Here is a 22,751-nt window from a genome sequence, read left to right as displayed (position 1 = left end):
ACAACTCCTAAAAGACATCATCCATTCCTCAACCCTCTTCCCACTCAGCCTCCTTGCTTTCTAGCTACCTGATCCCCTAAAGCCTTCTTATTTTCTTTAAAAAGTCTCACTCACCTGCTAAAGGGATGAGGGGAATGCGGGTTAAGTGAGTGAATCCAAAAGTTCTTCTCTGGTTTGGACTTTAATTGAAGCCAGAGAAGAAGTCAGGGATTCCTAAAAGCTTGAAGAGAACTTTATGAGTTCCCAAAACTAGTATCCGGGTGTGAGTTTGCTAAGTTTTGCTAGCATCTCTAATATTTATCATCAGAACCAGTATCTGCAGTACAAGTGAACAATTACAATCAAAACATACCACATACTTTGGAAAGTCTTGAATTATCCCTGCTAATTGGGTAAGAGGCACTTTTTCAAGTTGGTGCTCCTTTTTTTAGCAGGGAGAGAGTAATTGGCCCACCTCACTCCAGCAGTGTCTGTTCTAGTGGCTGTCTGCTGGTATTCATTTGCATCTTTTTAGATTGTGAGCCCTTTTGGGACAGGGAGCCATTTAGTTATTTGATTTTTCTCTGTAAACCGCTTTGTGAACTTCTAGTTGAAAAGTGGTATATAAATACTGTTAATAATTAATAATGTTAATCTTAGTACTACAGCTCAAACTCTGAACAGCACATACTTCTGACTGAATTTTGGAGCCTTTTTTACATCATAGTTTTAAAGCTTATTATGTTAATATGCTTTATGTTTTCACTTACTTGAATAATTTTTAAGGGTGAATCAGCTTGGTACATTTGTAGTATGTATACATAATGAATCAGCATGTTAAGCATGTTGCAAGCAACATGTGCCACTGTTTTATTAGGAAACTGCACAAAAACAGAGAAAAGATATTAAAGTTATATGTATGTCAATTTCAACATTGCGACTGATTAGCATCTCATTTGTTTTACACATTCAGAGGAAAATTAGACAGTCAAAATGAAAAGGAAGTTTCCTTTTGTTTTTAAATCAAGGCAGGAACCAGCCCTACGGTCCAATTCTTGAACAGCTTTAAACCTGCAATGGATTACTTCATGTGCATCAAGTCTTAAATAGAAACATACAGGAGTAGAGCCACTGATTATGAGCTGCAAACACACAGGAAAGATCTGGAGGTTGATTCTGATCAAAGATAAATACATACATTTATTTGGCTATACAGATCTACATTCAAACCAACAACAGAGGGATAGAGCTGAAGCTCATAAGAACATAAGAACAGCCCCACTGGATCAGGCCATAGGCCCATCTAGTCCAGCTTCCTGTATCTCACAGCGGCCCAATGCCCCAGGGAGCACCAAATGCCACAGCGGCACCAAATGCCCCAGGGAGCACACCAGATAACAAGAGACCTCATTCTGGTGCCCTCCCTTGCATCTGGCATTCTGACATAACCCATTTCTAAAATCAGGAGGTTGCGCATACACATCATGGCTTGTACCCCATAATGGATTTTTCCTCCAGAAACTTGTCCAATCCCCTTTTAAATGCGTCCAGGCCAGACGCCAGCACCACATCCTGTGGCAAGGAGCTTTACAGACTGACCACACGCTGAGTAAAGAAATATTTTCTTTTGTCTGTCCTAACCCGCCCAACACTCAATTTTAGTGGATGTCCCCTGGTTCTGGTATTATGTGAGTGTGTAAAGAGCATCTCCCTATCCACTCTGTCCATCCCCTGCATAATTTTGTATGTCTCAATCATGTCCCCCCTCAGGCATCTCTTTTCTAGGCTGAAGAGGCCCAAACGCCATAGCCTTTCCTCATAAGGAAGCTCAGTGGTAGAGTGGGCAGGGGCAACTCCCTTACGAAGAAAGACTACATTCAGGGGTATGCAGTCTAGAAGGAAGGCACCCAAGGGGGGGACAGGACATGATTGAGACATACAAGATTATGCATGAGATGGATAGAGGGGATAGAGGGAAACTCTTTTCCCTCTTGCACAATACCAGAAACTGGGGGTCAACCACCAAAATTGACTGGTGGGAGAGTCAGAATAGACAAAAGGAAGTATTTCTTTACCCAGTGCATAATTAATATGTGGAACTCCTTGCCACAGGGCATTGAAATGGCACCTGACCTAGATGCCTTTAAAAGGGGATTAGACAGATTTATGGAGGAAATGTCCATTACATGATGACCACATGCAACCTTTGGGTTTTAGAGGTAGCCTCACACTGAATGCCAGATACAAGGGAGCAGCAACATGATACAGGACTCTTGTTGTCTTGTGTTCTTCTACAGCAGTGGTTCTCACACATTTAGCACCGGGACCCACTTTTTAGAATGAGAATCTGTCAGGATCTGTCAGGATTTCCACAGGAAGTGATGTCATGACCAGAAGTGACTTCATGAAGCAGGAACATTTTTAACAATCCTAGGCTGCAATCCTACCCACACTTACCCAGGAGTAAGTCCCATTGACTATCATTGTTAAAAGAATATACATAGTAGCTTGTTAAAAGTACAGGCCTGTAACATTTCTCCAAATGCAGTCACATACCATGGTAGCATCAAGTCTAATATATTAAAAATAAAATGCACATTGAAATGAATGGGGACCCACCTGAAATTGGCTCGCAACCCACCTGCTGGGTCCCAACCTCACAGTTTGAGAAACACTTTTAGAGCAAGGGTGCCCAAACCCCAGCCTGGGGGCCACTTGTGGCCTTTGAGGACTCCCAATCCAGCCTCTGGCCCTCCAGAGATTTGTTGGCTTGACGCAACTGCTCTCAACATGAGGGCAACTGTTCGACCTGACGCATAAGCTGTGGGACGAGGGCTCCCTCCACTGCTTGCTGCTTCACATCTGTGATTCAGCAGCGCCAGCGAAGGAAAGGCCAACCTTGCTTTGTGCAAGGCCTTTTATAGGCCTTGAGCTATTGCCAGACCTTCATTCATTCATATAAGTTCCACCTCTAATAAATTCATTTATATAAATATATTTAAATTTATTCAAATTTGAAACGTAAATTAATTCTTTTTTCCCAGCCTCTGACAAAGTGTCAGAGAAATGATGTAGCCCTCCTGCCAAAAAGTTTGGACACCCCTAGAGGAATGAGATTGGCCACCAAGAGATGCAGGTAGCTGGACTAGATGGGCCCTGGGCCTGATCCAGCATGGATGTTCTTGCTTTGCATGAACAAGGTCCCAAGATCAATCCTTGGCATCTCCAAAGACCCCTGCCTTAAACCCTGAAAAATCACTGCCAGTTATCATTGACCTAGGTCAGTGGTTCTCAAACTTTTCCGGCCTGCAGCTCCCCTGATCCTTGTGGCCATTGGCCACGGCTCATATCACCTCACCTCAGTTACCCCCAAAATGGGGATGAAGGTGTTTATAATTATACACTAGAAACAAAAACAAAAAACAAGAGAAGCCAAATCTTCAGCAGAGCTGCCAGCACTCTGAGGCTGCAATCCTAACCACACTTACCTGAGAGTAAGCCCCACAGAACAAAATAGGACTTACTTCTGAGTAGACCTGGTTAGGATTGTGCCCTGAGTTTGTCAGCAGCACACCTGGAGGGTTCTGGAAAGGGTCATTAGAAAAGGTATTTAGAACATAACGGCTAATATTATAATGTCGTTGTACAAATCGATGGTAAGGTCACATCCGGAGTATTGCGTCCAGTTCTGGTTGCCATATCTCAAAAAGAACATAGTGGAAATGGAAAAGGTGCAAAAGAGCGACTAAGATGATTACTGGGTTGGGGCAACTTCCTTATGAGGAAAGGCTACAGCGTTTGGGCCTCTTCAGCCTAGAAAAGAGGTGCCTGAGGGGGGAACATGACTTGAGACATACAAAATTATGCATGGGAAGGATACAGAGAGATGCTCTTTACACTCTCACACCAGAAGCAGGGGACATCCACTAAAATTGAGTGTTGGGAGAGTTAGGATAGACAAAAGAAAATATTTCTTTACTCAGCGTGTAGTTGGTCTGTTGAACTCCTTGCCACAGGATGTGGAGATGGCATCTGGCCTGGATGCCTTTAAAAGGGGATTGGACAAGTTTCTGGAGGAAAAATCCATTATGGGTTACAAGCTATGATGTGTATGTGCAACTGGGCTGTGTCAAATGCAAGGGAGGGCACCAGGATGCAGGTCTCTTGTTATCTGGTGTGCTCCGTGGGGCATTTGGTGGGCCGCTGTGAGATACAGGAAGCTGGACTAGATGGGCCTATGGCCTGATCCAGTGGGGCTCTTCTTATGTTCTTAACTCATCCCCAAAGTAGATGGGGGCATGCTCACACACATACACCCCAACATGCAGATGCCACCCCTATTCCCCCCAAGCCAGGCGGAAGAATGCAGGCTGTGGCATTTGGACACCCCCCCCCCCCCACTAAGAGCAGGTTGGGCTCTCCTTCCCAAGCAGATGCAAGTGCTGCGCTGCCTGCACTTACTGGTGGAGCTCTCTCCAGGTCAGGCTTCCCTCCCAGTTTGAAGCCTGCCAGGAGCATGCTCTGTGCTGATGAGATGCAGCATCTCCGTGGCTGGCCAGCCAGCATCCTCTAGGTTTGTTTTCCCTGCACTCCAGGGAGGACGCAGTCAGCACGAATGCTCAGCGCGAGGCAGTAAGGAGCCCCGTGCTTGCTGGTGGATCCTCTCTGGAGCACGAGAGAAGCCCGAACCTAGAGAAGGCTAACGAGATTCAGTGGCACTGTGTGCTTTCCAGTCAAGCCTTCTCTAGCACCAGAGGACGCTTGGCTGGAAAGCACATGCAGCACCGCCTGGCCAGCTTCTCCAGACTGAGAGAAAAGCCCGGGACAACAGTCACACTCTGCCTGGCGCTCAGTGCAATCGATGACAAGCCTTCCCCAGATGGGGAGGGAAGCCCAAGCGCACGAAGTACAGGAAGCTGCAATGGCTGGGCTGGCGACCTCTCTCATTGGAGGTAAGCCCGATGCAGATGCCAGGGAGGCCCTACCACCTTCCCCCACCATGTTTCACATGCCCTCCCCACCTCACACTGCCCCACGCACCTCATTCACAGCAGAAGAAAAGTAGCAGGTAGGGAGACAGCACGTGCAGCTGAGCTGAGCAGAGCAGCTATGGCCACCTCTCTCCCCAAGATGCCTCACAAGACTCAGAGACTTGCCCTGCCTCCCAGATTGAATACCTCAGACCTAGGTGGATTCAGGCTGTAAGCAGTTTCACAAGTTTATTTGCTCAATAATAGTACTGTATTAGCACCTAACAATTTAATGTTAGCATTAGCACTGAAAAACACCAAGTTCTACCAACACCTAGATAAAAACATAAAAACAGCCCCCCCCCCCCCGCTGGATCAGGCCATCGGCCCATCTCGTCCAGCTTCCTGTATCTCATAGCAGCCCACCAAATGCCCAGGGAGCACACCAGATAACAAGAGATCTCATCCTGGTGCCCTCCCTTGCATCTGGCATTCTGACGTAGCCCATTTCTAAAATCAGGAGGTTGCACATACACATCATGGCTTGTAACCCGTAATGGATTTTTCCACCAGAAACTTGTCCAATCCCCTTTTAAAGGCGTCCAGGTCAGATGCCGTCACCACATCTTGTGGCAAGGAGTTCCACAGATCAACCACACGCTGAGTAAAGAAATACTTTCTTTTGTCTGTCCTAACTCTCCCAATACTCAATTTTGATGCACATAACACATAAAAGATGCACATAACAAAGACTCTGTGATATGATCTCTAACTTGCTCAGTCAGAACACGATGTTAGTACAGGAAATGTTCCCTTTGTTCATTCTCATAGATATCTCTTGTGTCCTCAGAAAACATCTCCTGGGGTTGGGGACATTTAGAAAATGGAGTGGGATAGAGAAGGCCCCTTGCTCAAGCTTAATTCTGCTTCCCTAAAATTAGCCTAAAAGAGTTTGAATGGTAATGTATTGAAGATAGAACATGTCTGGGACTGAAACAATAGGTGTCAGGCTATTTTTTTTTAACTAAATATGTAATAAAACATAAAAACACAACAGCTTTAGGGGCTGATTCATATAATACAGTATCTATTGTACATGCAGAGCCACTTTTTCCAGTCTTGCAATCAGGGGAAAAGCTGATTAACATTCACATACCACATTTCACTTCAGTGGTCAATATATACTGTCTGGAACAGCCTTAATTTTTTCATGGTTTAATTGAAAACCGAAGGCAACATTACAAGTGGTTCCTTGGTATTCACAAATTTGGTATCCACTGATATGACTCACCACTGATACCGGGGGGTTTACATTTAAATGCCTTGCAACAACGGAAAAAAGCACCAAAATCCCCATTTCCTATTTCGTGCTGTTAAATTGCACCACTTGCAAGCTTCTTCGGGTTAAAGATAGCTTTAAAGACCCACTTCCAGTACATTCTTGCCTCCTCCATTCTTGCCCCAGAATGCATCAGTATAGATGCTATACCGCATCCAGCCAGAGGCATTGCTAGGGGGGGGCGGTGCACTAAGTTTTGCGGAGAGCCTCCCTGCAGCGTGCAAGCGGCTCTTCCCCCTTCTCTTGGGAGCTCTGAATTGGCTCTGAATTGTTGTAAACCAGGATGTGGCAGGAGGGGCCTTGATGTCCAGGCCTGGTATGAAATGCAAATAAAAGAACAGCAGCACTGTATATGTATGCTGACGCAGTAGGAGCCATGTGACGTGGGAAGATGTGTGCAGAGCCACCTAGGCTATGGTGGAGTGGTGCAATGCACCACTGGGCAGCCAATCAGAAAGGGTCACAAGACAGTCTTGTGACTATGAGGTAGCCATATTCTGATTGGCTGGCCCTGGTACAGATGGCGGCAAGAACGGACACCAAAGGTGGGTTGTTGTGGCGGAGTTTCTGCGTGTCGTGCTGCTGGTTTGTGTACTGACTTGGACTGCCTTCTCGTGACTGTGCCTCTCTGTATCCCTGACTCCTGGACCGTTTGACTGACTACTCTTCTGCCTGCTCCTTTACCAATACCTGCTTCTGCAAGAAACAAGCCTGTGCCTGCTTGTTTGGCTCTGTTTGGGATCGCCTGCTTCTTGTGCTGTCTCCCTACGCTCCCGTGCCACTCTGCTACTGGGAAAGCAAGGGCTATCCTCCCCTGCTGCCCTGACAGGGCATTTATTTGCTTTGAATTTAATAGCTACTCCTTTGCACAAAATTAGTGAGGGAATGTTTGATGAAATGCTATACATTTCATGAAATGGCTGTAAACTTCTCACAGAGACGGTGGTCCTTTCCAGAAAACAGTCATTCACACACAGGCTCTTCTGTGCATATGCTAGAAGGGAAGCCTCTATTGTGCAGACAGGAAGTTTTACTTGCATGTGTATCTTCTCTTGGGGGGCGGGGTCCAAACTGCAGTGAAAGACAAGGGCGGAGGAGGTTTCTTTGCTGCAGACCTGTTTTTAGGCAAGCCATGCCCTCTCACTTAAGAAAATAAGAAGAGCCCTGCTGGATCAGGCCACAGGCCCATCTAGTCCAGCTTCCTGTATCTTACAGCAGCCCACCAGATGCCACAGGAAGCACACACAACACCACAAGATACTTGCAATTGGCTGCCACTTCCCTGCATCTAGCATTCTATTTACACTCACGCTGTATTTACTCCCAGCAAAGACACCAGACTGAAATTGGGTTGAACTTGTGCTACTTTCTTAAACACGGTGACCAATTTTTAATGCATGAGACCTACTGAATATACCTTCCTTCCCTTGCCAGTCTGGGGTGGGCAAAAAGCTGCCATCCACGGCCAATTCAAATAACAGAAAAAATTCCTACCTGGCCCTCATAATGAGCAACCAGCTAATCTCAGACTTTACATACCCATTATGGCTTATAACCTGCAACGGAATTTTCCTCCAGAAATCTCTCCACTTCCCTTTTAAAGGCATCTAGGCTGGATGCCATCACCTCATCCTGTGGCAAGGAGCTCCACAGACTAATTACACACTGGGTAAAGAAACATTTCCTTTTGTCTGTTCCAATTCTTCTGACACTCAATTTTAGTGGATGTCCCCTGGTTCTGGTGTTGTGTGAGAGGGAAAAGAGCATTCCTCTACCCACTCTATCCATCCCCTACATAATTTTGTATGTCTCAATCATGTCCCACCTCAGATGCCTCTTTTCTAGACCAGGGGTGCCCAAACCCTGGCCTGGGGGCCAATCCAGCCTGCTGGGAGCCCCCAGTGAGCCTCTGGTCCCTGATTTTTTTTCATTTCAAGGTCCCCTTCAGGTTTTTGATCTGGAGGACAATAGCACGTCCCCACTATTAGATTGCTCCTTGGGTCTGGTAGTTTAAGAGATTCTATGGTGGAGGCAGTCCCATCTTCAAGCTCAATTCTGCTTGATTCTGCCCCTTCTTTGACATAAATATCCACCCCTCCTCCAACACTTCCTGCTTTGGTTTCTTTTCCATATGTTGACATTGCTTTAAATCTGTCCTCTTCTTTTTGGCACTCACTTCTTTTCTCTTAGGTCAGATTTAAACATGATGCGGGGACAGGAGATGGAAGTATCCACGAGACACTACATATGTACAACACCACCTCTAGTGATGCGTGAGGCTGCCAAAGGTGCAAGCCAGCAACCCAGGCTATGGACTCCCAACATGCCAATATTACACAAGCAGGCTAAGTGATGTGGTTCAAATGAGACACTGTGCAATGAGTACAATGGCCTCTCATCATTTGGCAACACATTTAAATGGATGGGTGCAAAGGTGGCATCACTGGCTGGTCAGGTCAAGCTCTGGCCAAGGGCCATCATTCACCAGAGCACTCACCTGGTGAGGCCAACCCCGAAACTGACGCATGCACCACCAGCAGGCAAACGTGAGGGAGTCATGGATAGTCCAGTGTAGGGCACTGTGTCAGGGCCCCCACAACCTTACTCCAGCACTGAACATCATGTACAGCTGTGCTTATTTCTTAGTATTAGGATATGGGCTTGCACTGAAGTCAGGCAGGCTCAATTCACTGCAGGATTGATGTCTAGTTGTCAAGTGTCTGGAGAGGAAATGTGTTAATCTCTAAGTTAACTCTCTACCTATCTCTTTGATGGGATATTTCTGAAAGTCCTAAATAAGCTGCCTTGAACCTCTAGTACCACAATGGTTCATCCTCTGCCCTGATAAATTTGCTAATAGTATTGTGGGCTCACATTAAATTTGTTGGAAGGACGTGTATGTACATCCATAGGCATAACATGCTCCTTTCTGCTTCTGCATTTGTAGGTATCTGTATTTTCCCCAGTTCAGTGGCAAGAAGTTTAAGAACTCCCTTTGCTGGTTATTATGACCCTCAGCATTAATACTTTTTGTCAACTGCTTCATAAAAAAAGAAGCCTGAGGGCTTAAAGTCAAAATCTCTTCAGTTATAAGGTTTTCTTTTATCAGACTGCAATTCAGGCTCCAGGGTGGTTCACTGAAGTCAATTCATGCGGTCAATGTCTCTCTCTCTCTCTGTCTGGTATAAACTCAACAGTGGTTTGGCATCACCCGTTGCTTAAAAAAGGGTTTTTGAGCAATAGAGATTTTCTGCAGTAGGACCAGGTTTTGTAGTCATTTCAAACCCAAGCTATTTTGGAGTGGCTTGTAACCTGGCCTCTAACTGCAGGGGTTGCAAGGAGTGATTAGGATCTTTGTGCAGAGGCTTTCAATGTGGTTAAGAGACAAAAGTTGTGACTTCACATTACCTAGAGGAAATAAACACTGCCTCTCCTTTGACAGAGCGGCTTGGTTGGAGTTCAGAAAGTGTTGCTGCATCTGTGCTATAAGCCTGCAATTTGCTTTTGTCAGTTGCTGTTCTAGTTCAATACTGTGTGCACTGTACTTGTCGATAAGAATGACAAGGAACATAGTATCTAGTATCTATACTCATTCATGCCTCTCCACAAGAAAAAAAGGAGCCTCCTCAAAGAGTCTTTAAATAAGATGTGCTCCAGCTGCCAGAGAAGTCTCTAGATTTGTCTTTTTTGTATTTGTGAACTTTAAAACTCTGTATTTAAAAAAAATCAAGAAAAAAGTACATGCCTGAATTATTTTCTTTGAAATCACTGAAGAAAAGGTTGGGATATTAAGTGCCCATGTGTATCCACTAAACATTATAATTATGAGGAATTTGAGATTCAGTTAAAAGTTCATAGCATTTTATGTTTTTAAAGTTGATTTTATTAGCTGCTTTGGAACAATATGTGAACAGCAATGAAAGCAATATTTCTGCTACAACTCTTTTTATGCATGTACCACCAGGCTGTTGCACTATTAGTATTTTGTTTGCTCAGTTTACCTTATCAGTTTTGAGGCTTAAGGACACTCCATTTCTTAATTAACAATAAAGGGCTAATTTATACCTCAATTTCAAACTCTGAGTTCTCACAACAGCTGAGTTTAGCCCCAATTCTTTGCTTCCTTCACACCCTCATCACCCAATTCTTATAATAATAATCATGGCAACCAATACATCTGAAAGAGAGAGAAAAATTGCTTTTCCGGTGAATTTTCTTCCCACATGTGTGATAGGTAGCAAATTTAGTTATTGGCTATTTCCCTTTCCAGCCAATAATGAGACAGGCTTCACATGAAAAAGCTGGTCTTGTTTGAACAAGGCAATGCAACATACTGCTCAACTCCTTCCTCTTAGACTAACTATACCTACCATACCTGAACCAACAAGAACTATACCCAGTCATGGTGTAGATCAGTGTTTCGCAACGTTGGTCCTCCACCATACTACTTCACATGGTCGACTTACTTTCAGAGGTACTTTGAATAACTGGTGATGATACAATTGTTAATTACTTCTGGGCTGGGAGGCCAGATGTGACACAACACAAACAAGTAAGAGGCTCAAGGTGGACAGGAAGGCTTTTTCCAGTGTGGACAAACATGCTTTAGTCTCCTACTGCTCTTTGTTGTGCCGTGTTCCTGGTTTCACTGCCAAGTGACAGGTTCAGGGGTTCTGTGAGTACCACCAGACACCACCTCAAGTATCACTGGTGGCACCCAAACCACTGGTTGAGAAACACTGGTGTAGATGACCCCTACACGGGGCGAACTCTGGATTACTGCACAAACAGATAGAACTTTCATATACAAGTCAACATTTTTCCTATCTGTGGCTTGCTTAAAAAAGGCTATGTTACAAGAGAGAAAATATATAATTAAATGTATTTGTTTAATGAATTTATACTCTACTTTCATTAAAAGTCAAAGTGGCTTACAAATAAACAAAATGAGCAACAAAGTCAATAAAAACCAGAAATTAGCATCTAAACATATGGATACCTAAAGACATAACTTGACATACAAGTACTGCAAAATAAAATAATTTTTTTTAAAAAAACAGCCATTTGGATCTCCCAAGATAGGAAATTTCATAACTGTGGACCTACGTCCGAGAAGAACCTGTTCCTGGCATCTGCCAAATGGAGTTCTGATAATGGAACTGTTAGTCACCTTGAGTGCTCCCTTCTAGAGTGGAAAGGCGGGATATAAATTCTACTAATACATAAATAGATAATGGTGGGTCAGAGAGCAAAGAGGGCCTCCAAACAATGCTCAGAACTCAATTAACTCTAGCCAGTGCCAGACGCAATGTCCATGTTGCAAGTATGTACCACTACAGGGGCCAGTACTAAAGTTACTTTCAAAGGACTGTCTCATGTGGGGCCAGAAACCATCCATTCCCTACAGCAGCGGTTTTCAACTGGTGTGCCGCGAGGCAGCCTCAGGTGTGCCGCGGGGCCAGAGGAGACAGGCAGCAGGCAGCAGCTGCAAGCGTGGAGGGGGAGAAGCGGCTGCTTTGACCCTCACATGGCAGCTGGCGAAAAAGTAGCAGCCGTGGCTGCTTTGCATCTCCTGCTGCTGAGTGAGAGGAAGGCTGCAACCCATCCTCATTTACCTGGGAGTAAGCCCCACTGACTATTATGGGGCTTACTTCTGAGTAGACACGCCTAGGATTGGGTATCAAGTCTGCTCCACATGCTGATTGGGCAGCTAGAGAAGCCCGCGGAGTGAGTGAGAAGGAGGGAGACAGGAGTAGGTAAGCAGGTCGGAAGGGAGCGAGTCTGCTGAGGCCACCAGCCCAAGAACTGGCTGGCCTGGTGAAGGGTCCACAAAAGTTCCTTTTCCTGCCATAGTTGCCTGCAACTCCCCAAAGCGACCCTCCCTGCCTTGTCTTTTGCCTTTCAGGGGAAGGGCATTGGGCCACAATCCTATCCACACTTACCTGGGAGTAAGCCCCATTGACTATAGTGGGGCTTACTTCTGAGTAGACATGCCTAAGCTAGGGCTTGTGGTTGCACTCTTTTTTCTTAAGTACAGGAGCAGGCAGTTGGCACTTCTCCCCACCCCACTCCCCCCAAATCTCATAATCGCAGTTAGCACCTCTCGTAGTGTCCCTCCCTTCACTCTTCTGCACCTTTCAAAGGTCCACAGTCACTTTCCTCACATTCAGCCCCCCACTCCAGCTGAATCCTGCACTTCTTTCAGATGTGTCTTCTTTGCCCCTCCCTCCACTGTGTGCTCAGTCTGACCTCTCTTTGCCAGCACTTTCTGGCATTACACTTTAACAACATTTTTCCTCCTTTCCAGAATCACATATACTCCAAACTTCATGCTCCCCAAACTTCTTGTGAGTCTTTGTCTTGTGCTCCTAACCACACTTTCCTGAGAGTAAGCCCCACTGAACAAAACAGGACTTACTTCTGAGTAGACCTGGTTAGGATTGTGCCCTTCGTCATGTAATGATTTAATTGTATTAATTATATTAATTGAAATTAATTGTAATGTAGTAATTTAATGTAAGTAAAAAACTGGGAGTGTGCCTTGATAATTTTAGTGCCTTGTCAGTGTGCCCTGAGCTGAAAAAGGTTGAAAATGGCTGCCTACAGCCTAGCACACGGCTGATGACCACAGTCTGACTAGAGCGGAGATTTTTGTTCATCCCTAAAAAAAAAGCTCTGAGGAACTCCTGAGACACTGCCCTGCCTTTCTTGCAGCAGTGCAAAAAAGCATGCCAAATGCCGTCCCAGCAGACCCTGTTAAGAGACTTGCTGCCATAGCCATAAATAAGTTGCCAAGGGCTTTCCCTGTATAGCCCCAGATATTTTAGCCTCCATACCAAGGGTTTGAGCTAGGCAAGGCACCTTGTGACAATACTAGGGGGCTGTGACTTGGTCATCTTGCCAGAAGAGGCAGCAAATATGTTGATAATAGTTACAATCTTGTTAAATAAGCCCTTTTTCCAGTCTCTAAAGAATTCGGGAAGTTGGAGCAGCAACAGAGATCGTCTTCGCAACTACTGCTATGTACTCCATGGCTCTTGTTACAACTACCACTCTACTCAGAACTAGCACTGAGAGGGGAAAAAGAGAAGCAACCACCTGTAAGTATAACTTAAAGTGAAAAATACTTTAAATACTTTAAAAAAAATACTATCTTTTTTAAAAAATTAATCGATACTGCAAGACAGTTAGGACTGAAGCACCATTACTTCCAAAATTAAGCAAGTAGAAAATGAATGCATATTGACAGACCAATTGCAGCAGATAACAAGTTAGAAACTAACGATCAGGAAAAAAAATCAGTTTTGCTTTTGAAGAATTGCCTTAAAAATGCAAGGTCATGGCTGCTGAAATTGCTTGTTACATTTTCTGTGGCAGTGTTTCTCAAACTGGATTGGGACTCAATAGGAGGGTCGCGACCTGATTTCAGGTGGGTCCATTTCAATATTTAATTTTTAATATATTAAACTTGATGTTACCATGGCATGTGATTGCATTGGGGAAATGTTACAGATTTGTACTTTTAACAGGCTACTCTGTATATGCTTTTAACACTGCTAGTAAGTGGGACTTACTCCTGGCAAAGTGTGGGTAGGACTGCAGCCTAGGATTGTTAAAAAATTTCCTGCCTGATGATGTCACTTCTGGTCATGACATCTCTTCTGGTGGGTCCTGACAGATTCTCATTCTAAAAAGTGGGTCCCGGTGCTAAAAGTGTGAGAATCACTGTTCTATGGCATTTGAGGATGTGTGGTAACATCCAAAGTCCAATGTGCACCACAGCTGGGATCCAAAGACCACCATGAATGAGCAAAAAGCACTTCCTGATGCACTGGGGGGGGGGGGCTGGTGGAAGTCACAAACTGTCTCATTTTTGCAACCCCACACACCAGTATGAAGCGACACTCAAGAGTGTCCATCCAGGATGGCAGTAATGTGGGGAGTTCCAACAAGACCCAATGTGGTAGGAACACTGTATATAGCCTTTCAGTCTTAGCCCTAATGATTTTGTACTTACTTTTAATGATGCACAGATCACATTCAAGGCCTCCTTGATCTGAGGATGGTGGGATTCATGCACTAACTCCTCACAGATCCATATGCCAAGGCTACAAAGAGCAACACACCTGCAAAACAATGTTGGAAACAATTTTAGAGATTGACTCTAACCTGCTAAAACTGAGAATGCCAAAAAAGAAGACAACTTATGGTATATTGATTTTGCTTAGGTAGAGAAGCACTCTCTTAATGATGGAACCCACCCACCTAACCCACCCACCACCCAGAAGAGCAACATTTTTAAAGAATGTGCGCTACTACTTTTTAGTACTTTGCTTCAAATGTATGCTACTGCTATCTACTGTGTTAAAAATTTGATGTCTTTAACAGAATTTTAGGGGCCCTTATATTAAAAAAAACAAACTGTTTCAAACAATTAACTGAACACATGAAGTGAAACAATTTGAAGCGCACTTCAATGAACTTCTTATCTCTTACCTTGCAGGTCCAGAAGGTTCCTCTCTTGCAGAATTTAATATTGTTTTGATGATCAATTCCTGAAGAAAAAATGTTCAAAATCACTTACCTAAAACCACCATTGCTTAATACAGTATTTTACTGTATTAGAAACGAAGTTCACAGAAATGGATGGAGGAGAAGCAAATGTTTGGGGTTTTTTCCTATTATTAGTCAGAACTATTCCTTTAAGGACATTATTCAGGAGAATAAGGAATGTCAAAGTGTTTCAGGGACAAACCTCACTCTGGGTATGAGCCAGAGTTGCTTGCTTCAAAGGAAACAACTCTTACCCCAAGGGAATGGTAATTCTGACTGCTACCTTTAACATCAAAGCACACCCTTGGACCTTGTGTGCTTGTCACCGAAATAAGAATGCAGAAATATTCTTCTGACGGAGATTAAAACTGAAATGTGTTGGGAACACATTTCTTAAAACAACAGTAAGAGGCCCAGAAGAAGTGTATACCGCAAAGGAAGAAGGGCTCGACTAAGCCCAGGAGGTGCCCGCATGGCTAATGAGCCAAGTAAGAGTGGCCGTAAAGGGCAAGGAAGCTTCCTTCCATAAATGGAAGTCTTGTCCTAATGAGGAAAATAAAAAGGAACATAAACTGTGGCAAAAGAAATGTAAGAAGATGATACAGGAGGCCAAGAGAGACTATGAGGAACGCATGGCCAGCAACATTAAGGGGAATAATAAAAGTTTCTTCAAATATGATAGAAGCAGGAAACCTGCCAGTGAAGCGGTTGGCCCTCTGGATGGTGAGGAAGGGAAAGGGGAGATAAAAGGAGACTTAGAGATGGCAGAGAAATTGAATGAGTTCTTTGCATCTGTTTTCACGGTAGAAGACCTTGGGCAGATACCGCTGCTGGCACGGCAAGGAATCTGACCAAGGAATTAAGTCAGATAGAAGTTAAAAGAGAAGATGTTTCAGACCTCATTGATAAATTAAAGATCAATAAGTCACCGGGCCCTGATGGCATCCACCCAAGAGTTATTAAGGAATTGAAGAATGAAGTTGCTGATCTCTTGACTAAAATATGCAACTTGTCCCTCAAAACAGCCACAGTGCCAGAGGATTGGAGGAGAGCAAATATCACACCAATCTTTAAAAAGGGAAGGAGGGGGGACCCGGGAAACTATAGGCCGGTCAGCCTAACATCTATTCCGGGTAAGATGGTGGAATGCCTCATCAAAGATAGGATCTCAAAACACATAGATGAACAGGCCTTGCTGAGGGAGAATCAGCATGGCTTCTGTAAGGGTAAGAATTGCCTCATGAATCTTTTAGAATTCTCTGAAAAGGTCAACAGGCATGTGGATGTGGGAGAACCCGTGGACATTATATATCTGGACTTTCAGAAGGCATTCAACATGGTCCCTCACCAAAGGCTACTGAAAAAACTCCACAGTCAGGGAATTAGAGGGCAGGTCCTCTCATGGACTGAGACCTTGTTGAAGACCAGGAAACAGAGTGGGTGTCAGTGGGCAATTTTCACAATGGAGAGAAGTGAAAAGCAGTGTGCCCCAAGGATCTGTCCTGGGACAGGTGCTCTTCTACCTGTTCATGAATGACGTGTAGACAGTACTAAGCAGCGAAGTGGCTAAGTTCGCAGACAACACCAAACTTTTCCAAGTGGTGAAGACCAGAAGTGATTGTGAGGAGCTCCAGAAGGATCTCTCCAGACTGGCAGAATGGGCAGCAAAATGGCAGATACATTTCAACGTAAGTAAGTGTAAAGTCATGCATGTTGGGGCAAAAAAATCAAAGCTTCACATATAGGCTGCTGGGTTCTGAGCTGTCTGTGACAGATCAGGAGAGAGATCTTGGGGTGGTGAAAGTGTCGACCCAATGTTCGGCGGCAGTAAAGAAGGCCAATTCTATGCTTGGGATCATTAGAAAAGGTATGAGAACAAAACGGCTAACATTATCATGCCGTTGTACAAATCGATGGTAAGGCCACACCTGGAGTATTGCACCCAGTTCTGGTTACCACATCTCAAAAAGGACACAGTGGAAATGGAAAAGGTGCAAAAGAGAGCAAGTAAGATGATTACTGGGTTGGGGCACCTTCTTTATGAAGAAAGGCTAAGGCGGTGCAAAAGAGAGCGACTAAGGTGATGTCCTGTTCATGCTGTCCTGTTCATGCATGATTTCAAATCACAGCTGCAAGTTGCAGGAATGCAGATAGAGTGGAGGCTTTTGCCCTTTACCCTGTTGACCCCCCCACCCATGCCTGCTATTTGCTCTGGGAGGAAAGCTGCATTGGCCTGTGGTATGCTTGGCATATTATGCCGTTTGGCCTTCAGTCACCTACTCCTGCTGATTATTCTGGGCCCTCTAGCTTTTCATGCCACACCATTGCCTGCAAGCATAAACATCCCTTCTTTCACAGTGAAGAGACTCCAACTGGAGCTAAGTCCTCACCCAGGAAACCCCATAAGCACCTTTCTTAGCTGACCTGGACAAGAAGAATATTAGTGGTCAATACATTGCATGCAATATTCTGCTGAGAAGGGGCAATAACTTAGAAGGAGCTGTTACTCAGGTGGAGCACATCATCCAACTGGGGATGATGTGTATGTAGAATGCAGGACTTCAACACCCACCTTAATGTCAGTGAAATGAGACACAACGATATCTGGTATGTTTGGATGTAGAGCTGGAAGTTCACAGTACAAATTGGGAAAGCAAACCAGAGAACCTAAGAGAACTTGTGCTTCTACTCTTGGTGCCTGAATGAAAGTAAAGAGATCAGACAATAAGTAAGATTTTATCTTCATGCCCAAGGGAAACAATACTGATCAATTCATCTTGCATTCGCCCTTCTTACTGCTCTGCCCTCTCTTTTTTTATACCCTTATTTCTCACTCATCTATCTCCTTGCGTTGCTGAAATTGAGACTGCAAACTTCTTGGGCCAAGGGTCTATCTTTTTTGCTTACATTGGGCGGACCTTGGTATCCACTGGGGTCCTGTTCCTGGAACCCCTGAAAATGAATGAATCCGCTGTGCTCCGGTCACATGTGGAGGACCTTCCAAGGGGCAGGGATGCCTCTGTGTCCCTCAGAAGGACTCCAGAAGGCATCCCCGGACCTCCCGAGGTTACAGGTTGGATCCATCTGCAGGTTCAGAACTTGTGGATGATCAAATCCGCAAGTTCCGAATCTGCAGGTAACATGGGAGCTCTGTATTGGACCTTATGATTATGTGCTTATATCATTAAATAAAATGAAATCAGTGACAACATAGACTGTATCTATCAAAGGCAAAGTTTTCTAATAACGCTATTGTATACTTAACATGCACTGCGTTAGATTGTTTATAGAACACAGACATCACACTCTCCATTACAATTGATTTCAACTTGTATTGTGCAGTCCTATTAACATATTTGATACCTACATACATTCACTTTGTTGTATATAAACCAACAGCAGCAACATCACTTACATTGAGAAATGAGGACGCTGCCACTCTACCAGCTGCAACAATGAAGTCCATGATGAGCATAGTAGCACCAGGCAAACCAAGTGAAAAAAATTGGGGAGAACAGTGCTTGATGATCGTATTGACAATGTCCTTGAATGAAAAGAAGCACATGGTTATTTAGAAGACAGGGTGTTTATAATCTCCATAGTATACACGCCACTAAGAAAATGCTATATCAAAACAATAAAAGTGAGCTGAAGGAGAACAAATATTTTAATGTTTCTGCTACACCATAACAGAAGCAGCACCAATTTTTTTAAAATAATTTCACTAGTTTCAGAAAAAAGTCTCACCCCTTGCCATCCCCCGCAACAAAACAAAAGGTATATTGGCAAACTCACTGGCCCTAACCAAGGTCAATCATGAACACATAAACCCAACTGCCTCATCACATTTTCATGTTATTTTTATCTCTAGAAGACTAGGAAGCAGCAGGCAGGAAAAAAAAAAAAAGACTGTCTTCTTCTTTAGGGTTATAATTCACTGCAGTAGCAGATGATTTTTTTTTTAAAGGAACGTATACCTTGCCTTTTAACCTTTCAGTTTGTTCTCAGACGTGCAAAGGAGACCTGGGAAGGAGGTAGGGTGGAACACAGAGTTCCATATGTAGAGTGAGTGACAAATTTGATGATTGTGCACTACTGTGGTTAGGTCAAATGTGTGGTATCCTGAGGAGTGAGAAGGACAATGATTCCTGGGAATGAAAAACCAACTCTTGCCTGATGAAGGTGGGGCCCCTTCAGTTTCTGAAGGGGCTCCACCGCTTCACCAGTTTTGAATGTCACGCCGATCTTTAAAAAGGGAAAGAGGGGGGACCCGGGAAACTATAGGCTGGTCAGCCTAACATCTGTACCGGGTAAGATGGTGGAATGCCTCATCAAAGATAGGATCTCAAAACACATAGACGAACAGGCCTTGCTGAGGGAGAGTCAGCATGGCTTCTGTAAGGGTAAGTCTTGCCTCATGAATCTTTTAGAATTCTTTGAAAAGGTCAGCAGGCATGTGGATGTGGGAGAACCCGTGGATATTATATATCTGGACTTTCAGAAGGCGTTCGACACGGTCCCTCACCAAAGGCTACTGAAAAAACTCCACAGTCAGGGAATTAGAGGGCAGGTCCTCTCATGGATTGAGAACTGGTTGAAGGCCAGGAAACAGAGAGTGGGTGTCAATGGGCAATTTTCACAATGGAGAGAAGTGAAAAGCGGTGTGCCCCAAGGATCTGTCCTGGGACAGGTGCTTTTCAACCTCTTCATAAACGACCTGGAGACAGGGTTGAGCAGTGAGGTTGCAAAGTTTGCAAATGACACCAAACTTTTCCAAGTGGTGAAGATTAGAAGTGATTGTGAGGAGCTCCAGAAGGATCTCTCCAGACTGGCAGAATGGGCAGCAAAATGGCAGATGCGCTTCAATGTCAGTAAGTGTAAAGTCATGCACATTGGGGCAAAAAATCAAAACTTTAGATATAGGCTGATGGATTCTGAGCTGTCTGGGACAGATCAGGAGAAAGATCTTGGCGTGGTGGTGGACAGGTCGATGAAAGTGTCGACCCAATGTGCGGCGGCAGTGAAGAAGGCCAATTCTATGCTTGGGATCATTAGGAAGGGTATTGAGAACAAAACGGCTAATATTATAATGCCGTTGTACAAATCTATGGTAAGGCCACACCTGGAGTATTGTGTCCAGTTCTGGTCGCCGCATCTCAAAAAAGACATAGTGGAAATGGAAAAGGTGCAAAAGAGAGCGACTAAGATGATTACGGGGCTGGGGCACCTTCCTTATGAGGAAAGGCTACGGCGTTTGGGCTTCTTCAGCCTAGAAAAGAGGCTTGAGGGGGGACATGATTGATACATACAAAATTATGCAGGGGATGGACAGAGTGGATAGGGAGATGCTCTTTACACTCTCACATAACACCAGAACCAGGGGACATCCACTAAAATTGAGTGTTGGGAGAGTTAGAACAGACAAAAGAAAATATTTCTTTACTCAGCGTGTGGTTGGTCTGTGGAACTCCTTGCCACAGGATGTGGTGATGGCGTCTAGCCTGGACGCCTTTAAAAGGGGATTGGACAAGTTTCTGGAGGAAAATTCCATTACGGGGTACAAGCCATGATGTGTATGCGCAACCTCCTGATATTAGAAATGGGTTATGTCAGAATGCCAGATACAAGGGAGGGCACCAGGATGAGGTCTCTTGTTATCTGGTGTGCTCCCTGGGGCATTTGGTGGGCCACTGTGAGATACAGGAAGCTGGACTAGATGGGCCTATGGCCTGATCCAGTGGGGCTGTTCTTATGTTCTTATGAATGTGCAAGGACCATGCAGAAGCACAACCTAGTTCTTCCCATTCAGTTAGTGAGCTTGGGGGAAAAAACATGAAAAAAAAACAAGCCACAGTTGACTTATGGATGTAGGCAACCTTCAGTCTCGAAAGACTATGGTATTGCGCTCTGAATGGTGGTTCTGGAACAGCGTCTAGTGTGGCTGAAAAGGCCAATTCGGGAGTGACAATCCCTTCCACACTGGGAGCAAGTGCAGTCTGTCCCTGGTCTGTCTCCCTGGCTATGGGCCTTCCTTCTTTGCCTCTTTGCCTCAGACTGTTGGCCAAGTGTCTCTTCGAACCGGGAAAGGCCATGCTGCACAGCCTGCCTCCAAGCGGGCCGCTCAGAGGCCAGGGCTTCCCACTTGTTGAGATCCACTCCTAAGGCCTTCAGATCCCTCTTGCAGATGTCCTTGTATCGCAGCTGTGGTCTACCTGTAGGGCGCTTTCCCTGCACGAGTTCTCCATAGAGGAGATCCTTTGGGATCCGGCCATCATCCATTCTCACAACATGACCGAGCTAACGCAGGCGTCTGTTTCAGCAGTGCATACATGCTAGGGATTCCAGCACGTTCCAGGACTGTGTTGTTTGAAACTTTGTCCTGCCAGGTGATGCTGAGGATGCGTCGGAGGCAGCGCATGTGGAAAGCGTTCAGTTTCCTCTCCTGTTGTGAGCAGAGTCCATGACTCGCTGCAGTACAGAAGTGTACTCAGGATGCAAGCTCTGTAGACCTGGATCTTGGTATGTTCCGTCAGCTTTTTGTTGGACCAGACTCTCTTTGTGAGTCTGGAAAACGTGGTAGCTGCTTTACCGATGCGTTTGTTTAGCTCGGTATCGAGAGAAAGAGTGTCGGAGATCGTTGAGCCAAGGTACACAAAGTCATGGACAACCTCCAGTTCATGCGCAGAGATTGTAATGCAGGGAGGTGAGTCCACATCCTGAACCATGACCTGTGTTTTCTTAAGGCTGATCGTCAGTCCAAAATCTTGGCAGGCCTTGCTAAAACGATCCGTGAGCTGCTGGAGATCTTTGGCAGAGTGGGTAGTGACAGCTGCATCGTCGGCAAAGAGGAAGTCACACAGACATTTCAGCTGGACTTTGGACTTTGCTCTCAGTCTGGAGAGGTTGAAGAGCTTTCCATCTGATCTGGTCCGGAGATAGATGCCTTCTGTTGCAGTTCCAAAGGCATGCTTCAGTAGGACAGCGAAGAAAATCCCAAACAAGGTTGGTGCAAGAACACAGCCCTGCTTCACGCCGCTTCGGATGTCAAAGTGGTCTGATCAGAGCACTTCAGTTGACTTATATTGGAAAAATTTAGAGGTATATTCAGAAGAATGCATTCATCATGTTTGTTAAACCCGATCACTTGAAATGCATTTTGATTACATGCATTTAACAGAGGAGCAATTGCTACAAATTCCAGCATTTTCTAAATAAACTTAAGGTTGTCCATAAAAAAAAAAAATTAATTTTCTTCATGTGAAAATGTAATCACAAATGTTCTGCCATGGTATTCCGTATGCTAATGTATTGATCTGAAGTTCAGCAAGATAAACCAGAAATATTCCATTACTTAAATATGCGTTTTCTTCTAATGGATTCTAATGGCAGTACCTCTACAGCTCTTTGGTCAAAAACAAAAAAAACAACAAACCTGTCACATGGCAACTGAAGTTTTCCAATTTACTCACCCTCTATAAAACATGGAGAGAGGACAATAAAATATACCTGTGTTCTAAATGCAATCATGTTATGTATATCCTTGCTTTCTTCAGCCAATAATTCAGTTAGACCTCACCATAGTTGCCCATGATTTAGTAACTACCACAATGTCTGGACTACCATAATGTGTTCCACATGGTGCTGCCCTTGAAGAGCATTTCAATTCATGCAGAATGCCTTTGCTGACCAGGAAGAGGCATGGCTAACATATCAAGCTTATGTTATTCCATCTGGTTGCCGGTGCATTTCCAGGAGCAATTCAAGGTGCTGGCTTTAACCTTTAAAAAAGCTCTAAATGATGGGATGTAATTATCTTAAGAACTTCCACCTTCCACATGAAAATGTCTGTTCCCTAGATAGTCAGAAAGGGTGCTTCTACACATTATGCTTCTACATTATGTAGCAGCACC

At 44.6% G+C, this 22,751-nt stretch overlaps 1 protein-coding gene across 9 annotated transcripts in view; it reads right to left on the bottom strand.

The window, feature by feature from the left end:
* The window catches only part of RALGAPA1 (Ral GTPase activating protein catalytic subunit alpha 1), a 186,212-nt gene that overhangs the window by 81,360 nt on the left and 82,101 nt on the right, over window positions 1–22,751 (bottom strand). For all 9 annotated transcript variants that reach the window (XM_066613742.1, XM_066613750.1, XM_066613759.1 and 6 more), the window contains 5 exons: window positions 18,257–18,385; window positions 17,414–17,539; window positions 14,785–14,843; window positions 14,306–14,414; window positions 750–860 (listed from right to left, as the gene is read on the bottom strand). In XM_066613742.1, the coding sequence (XP_066469839.1) occupies window positions 750–860; window positions 14,306–14,414; window positions 14,785–14,843; window positions 17,414–17,539; window positions 18,257–18,385 (534 nt within the window). The remainder of the gene's footprint in view (window positions 1–749; window positions 861–14,305; window positions 14,415–14,784; window positions 14,844–17,413; window positions 17,540–18,256; window positions 18,386–22,751) is intronic.

Source organism: Tiliqua scincoides, chromosome 1, assembly GCF_035046505.1.
Source record: "Tiliqua scincoides isolate rTilSci1 chromosome 1, rTilSci1.hap2, whole genome shotgun sequence".
In the NCBI taxonomy this organism is placed as follows: Eukaryota; Metazoa; Chordata; class Lepidosauria; order Squamata; family Scincidae; genus Tiliqua; species Tiliqua scincoides.
Note: the sequence above shows the minus strand (reverse complement) of the source record. Positions and strands in the feature narration are given on the sequence as shown.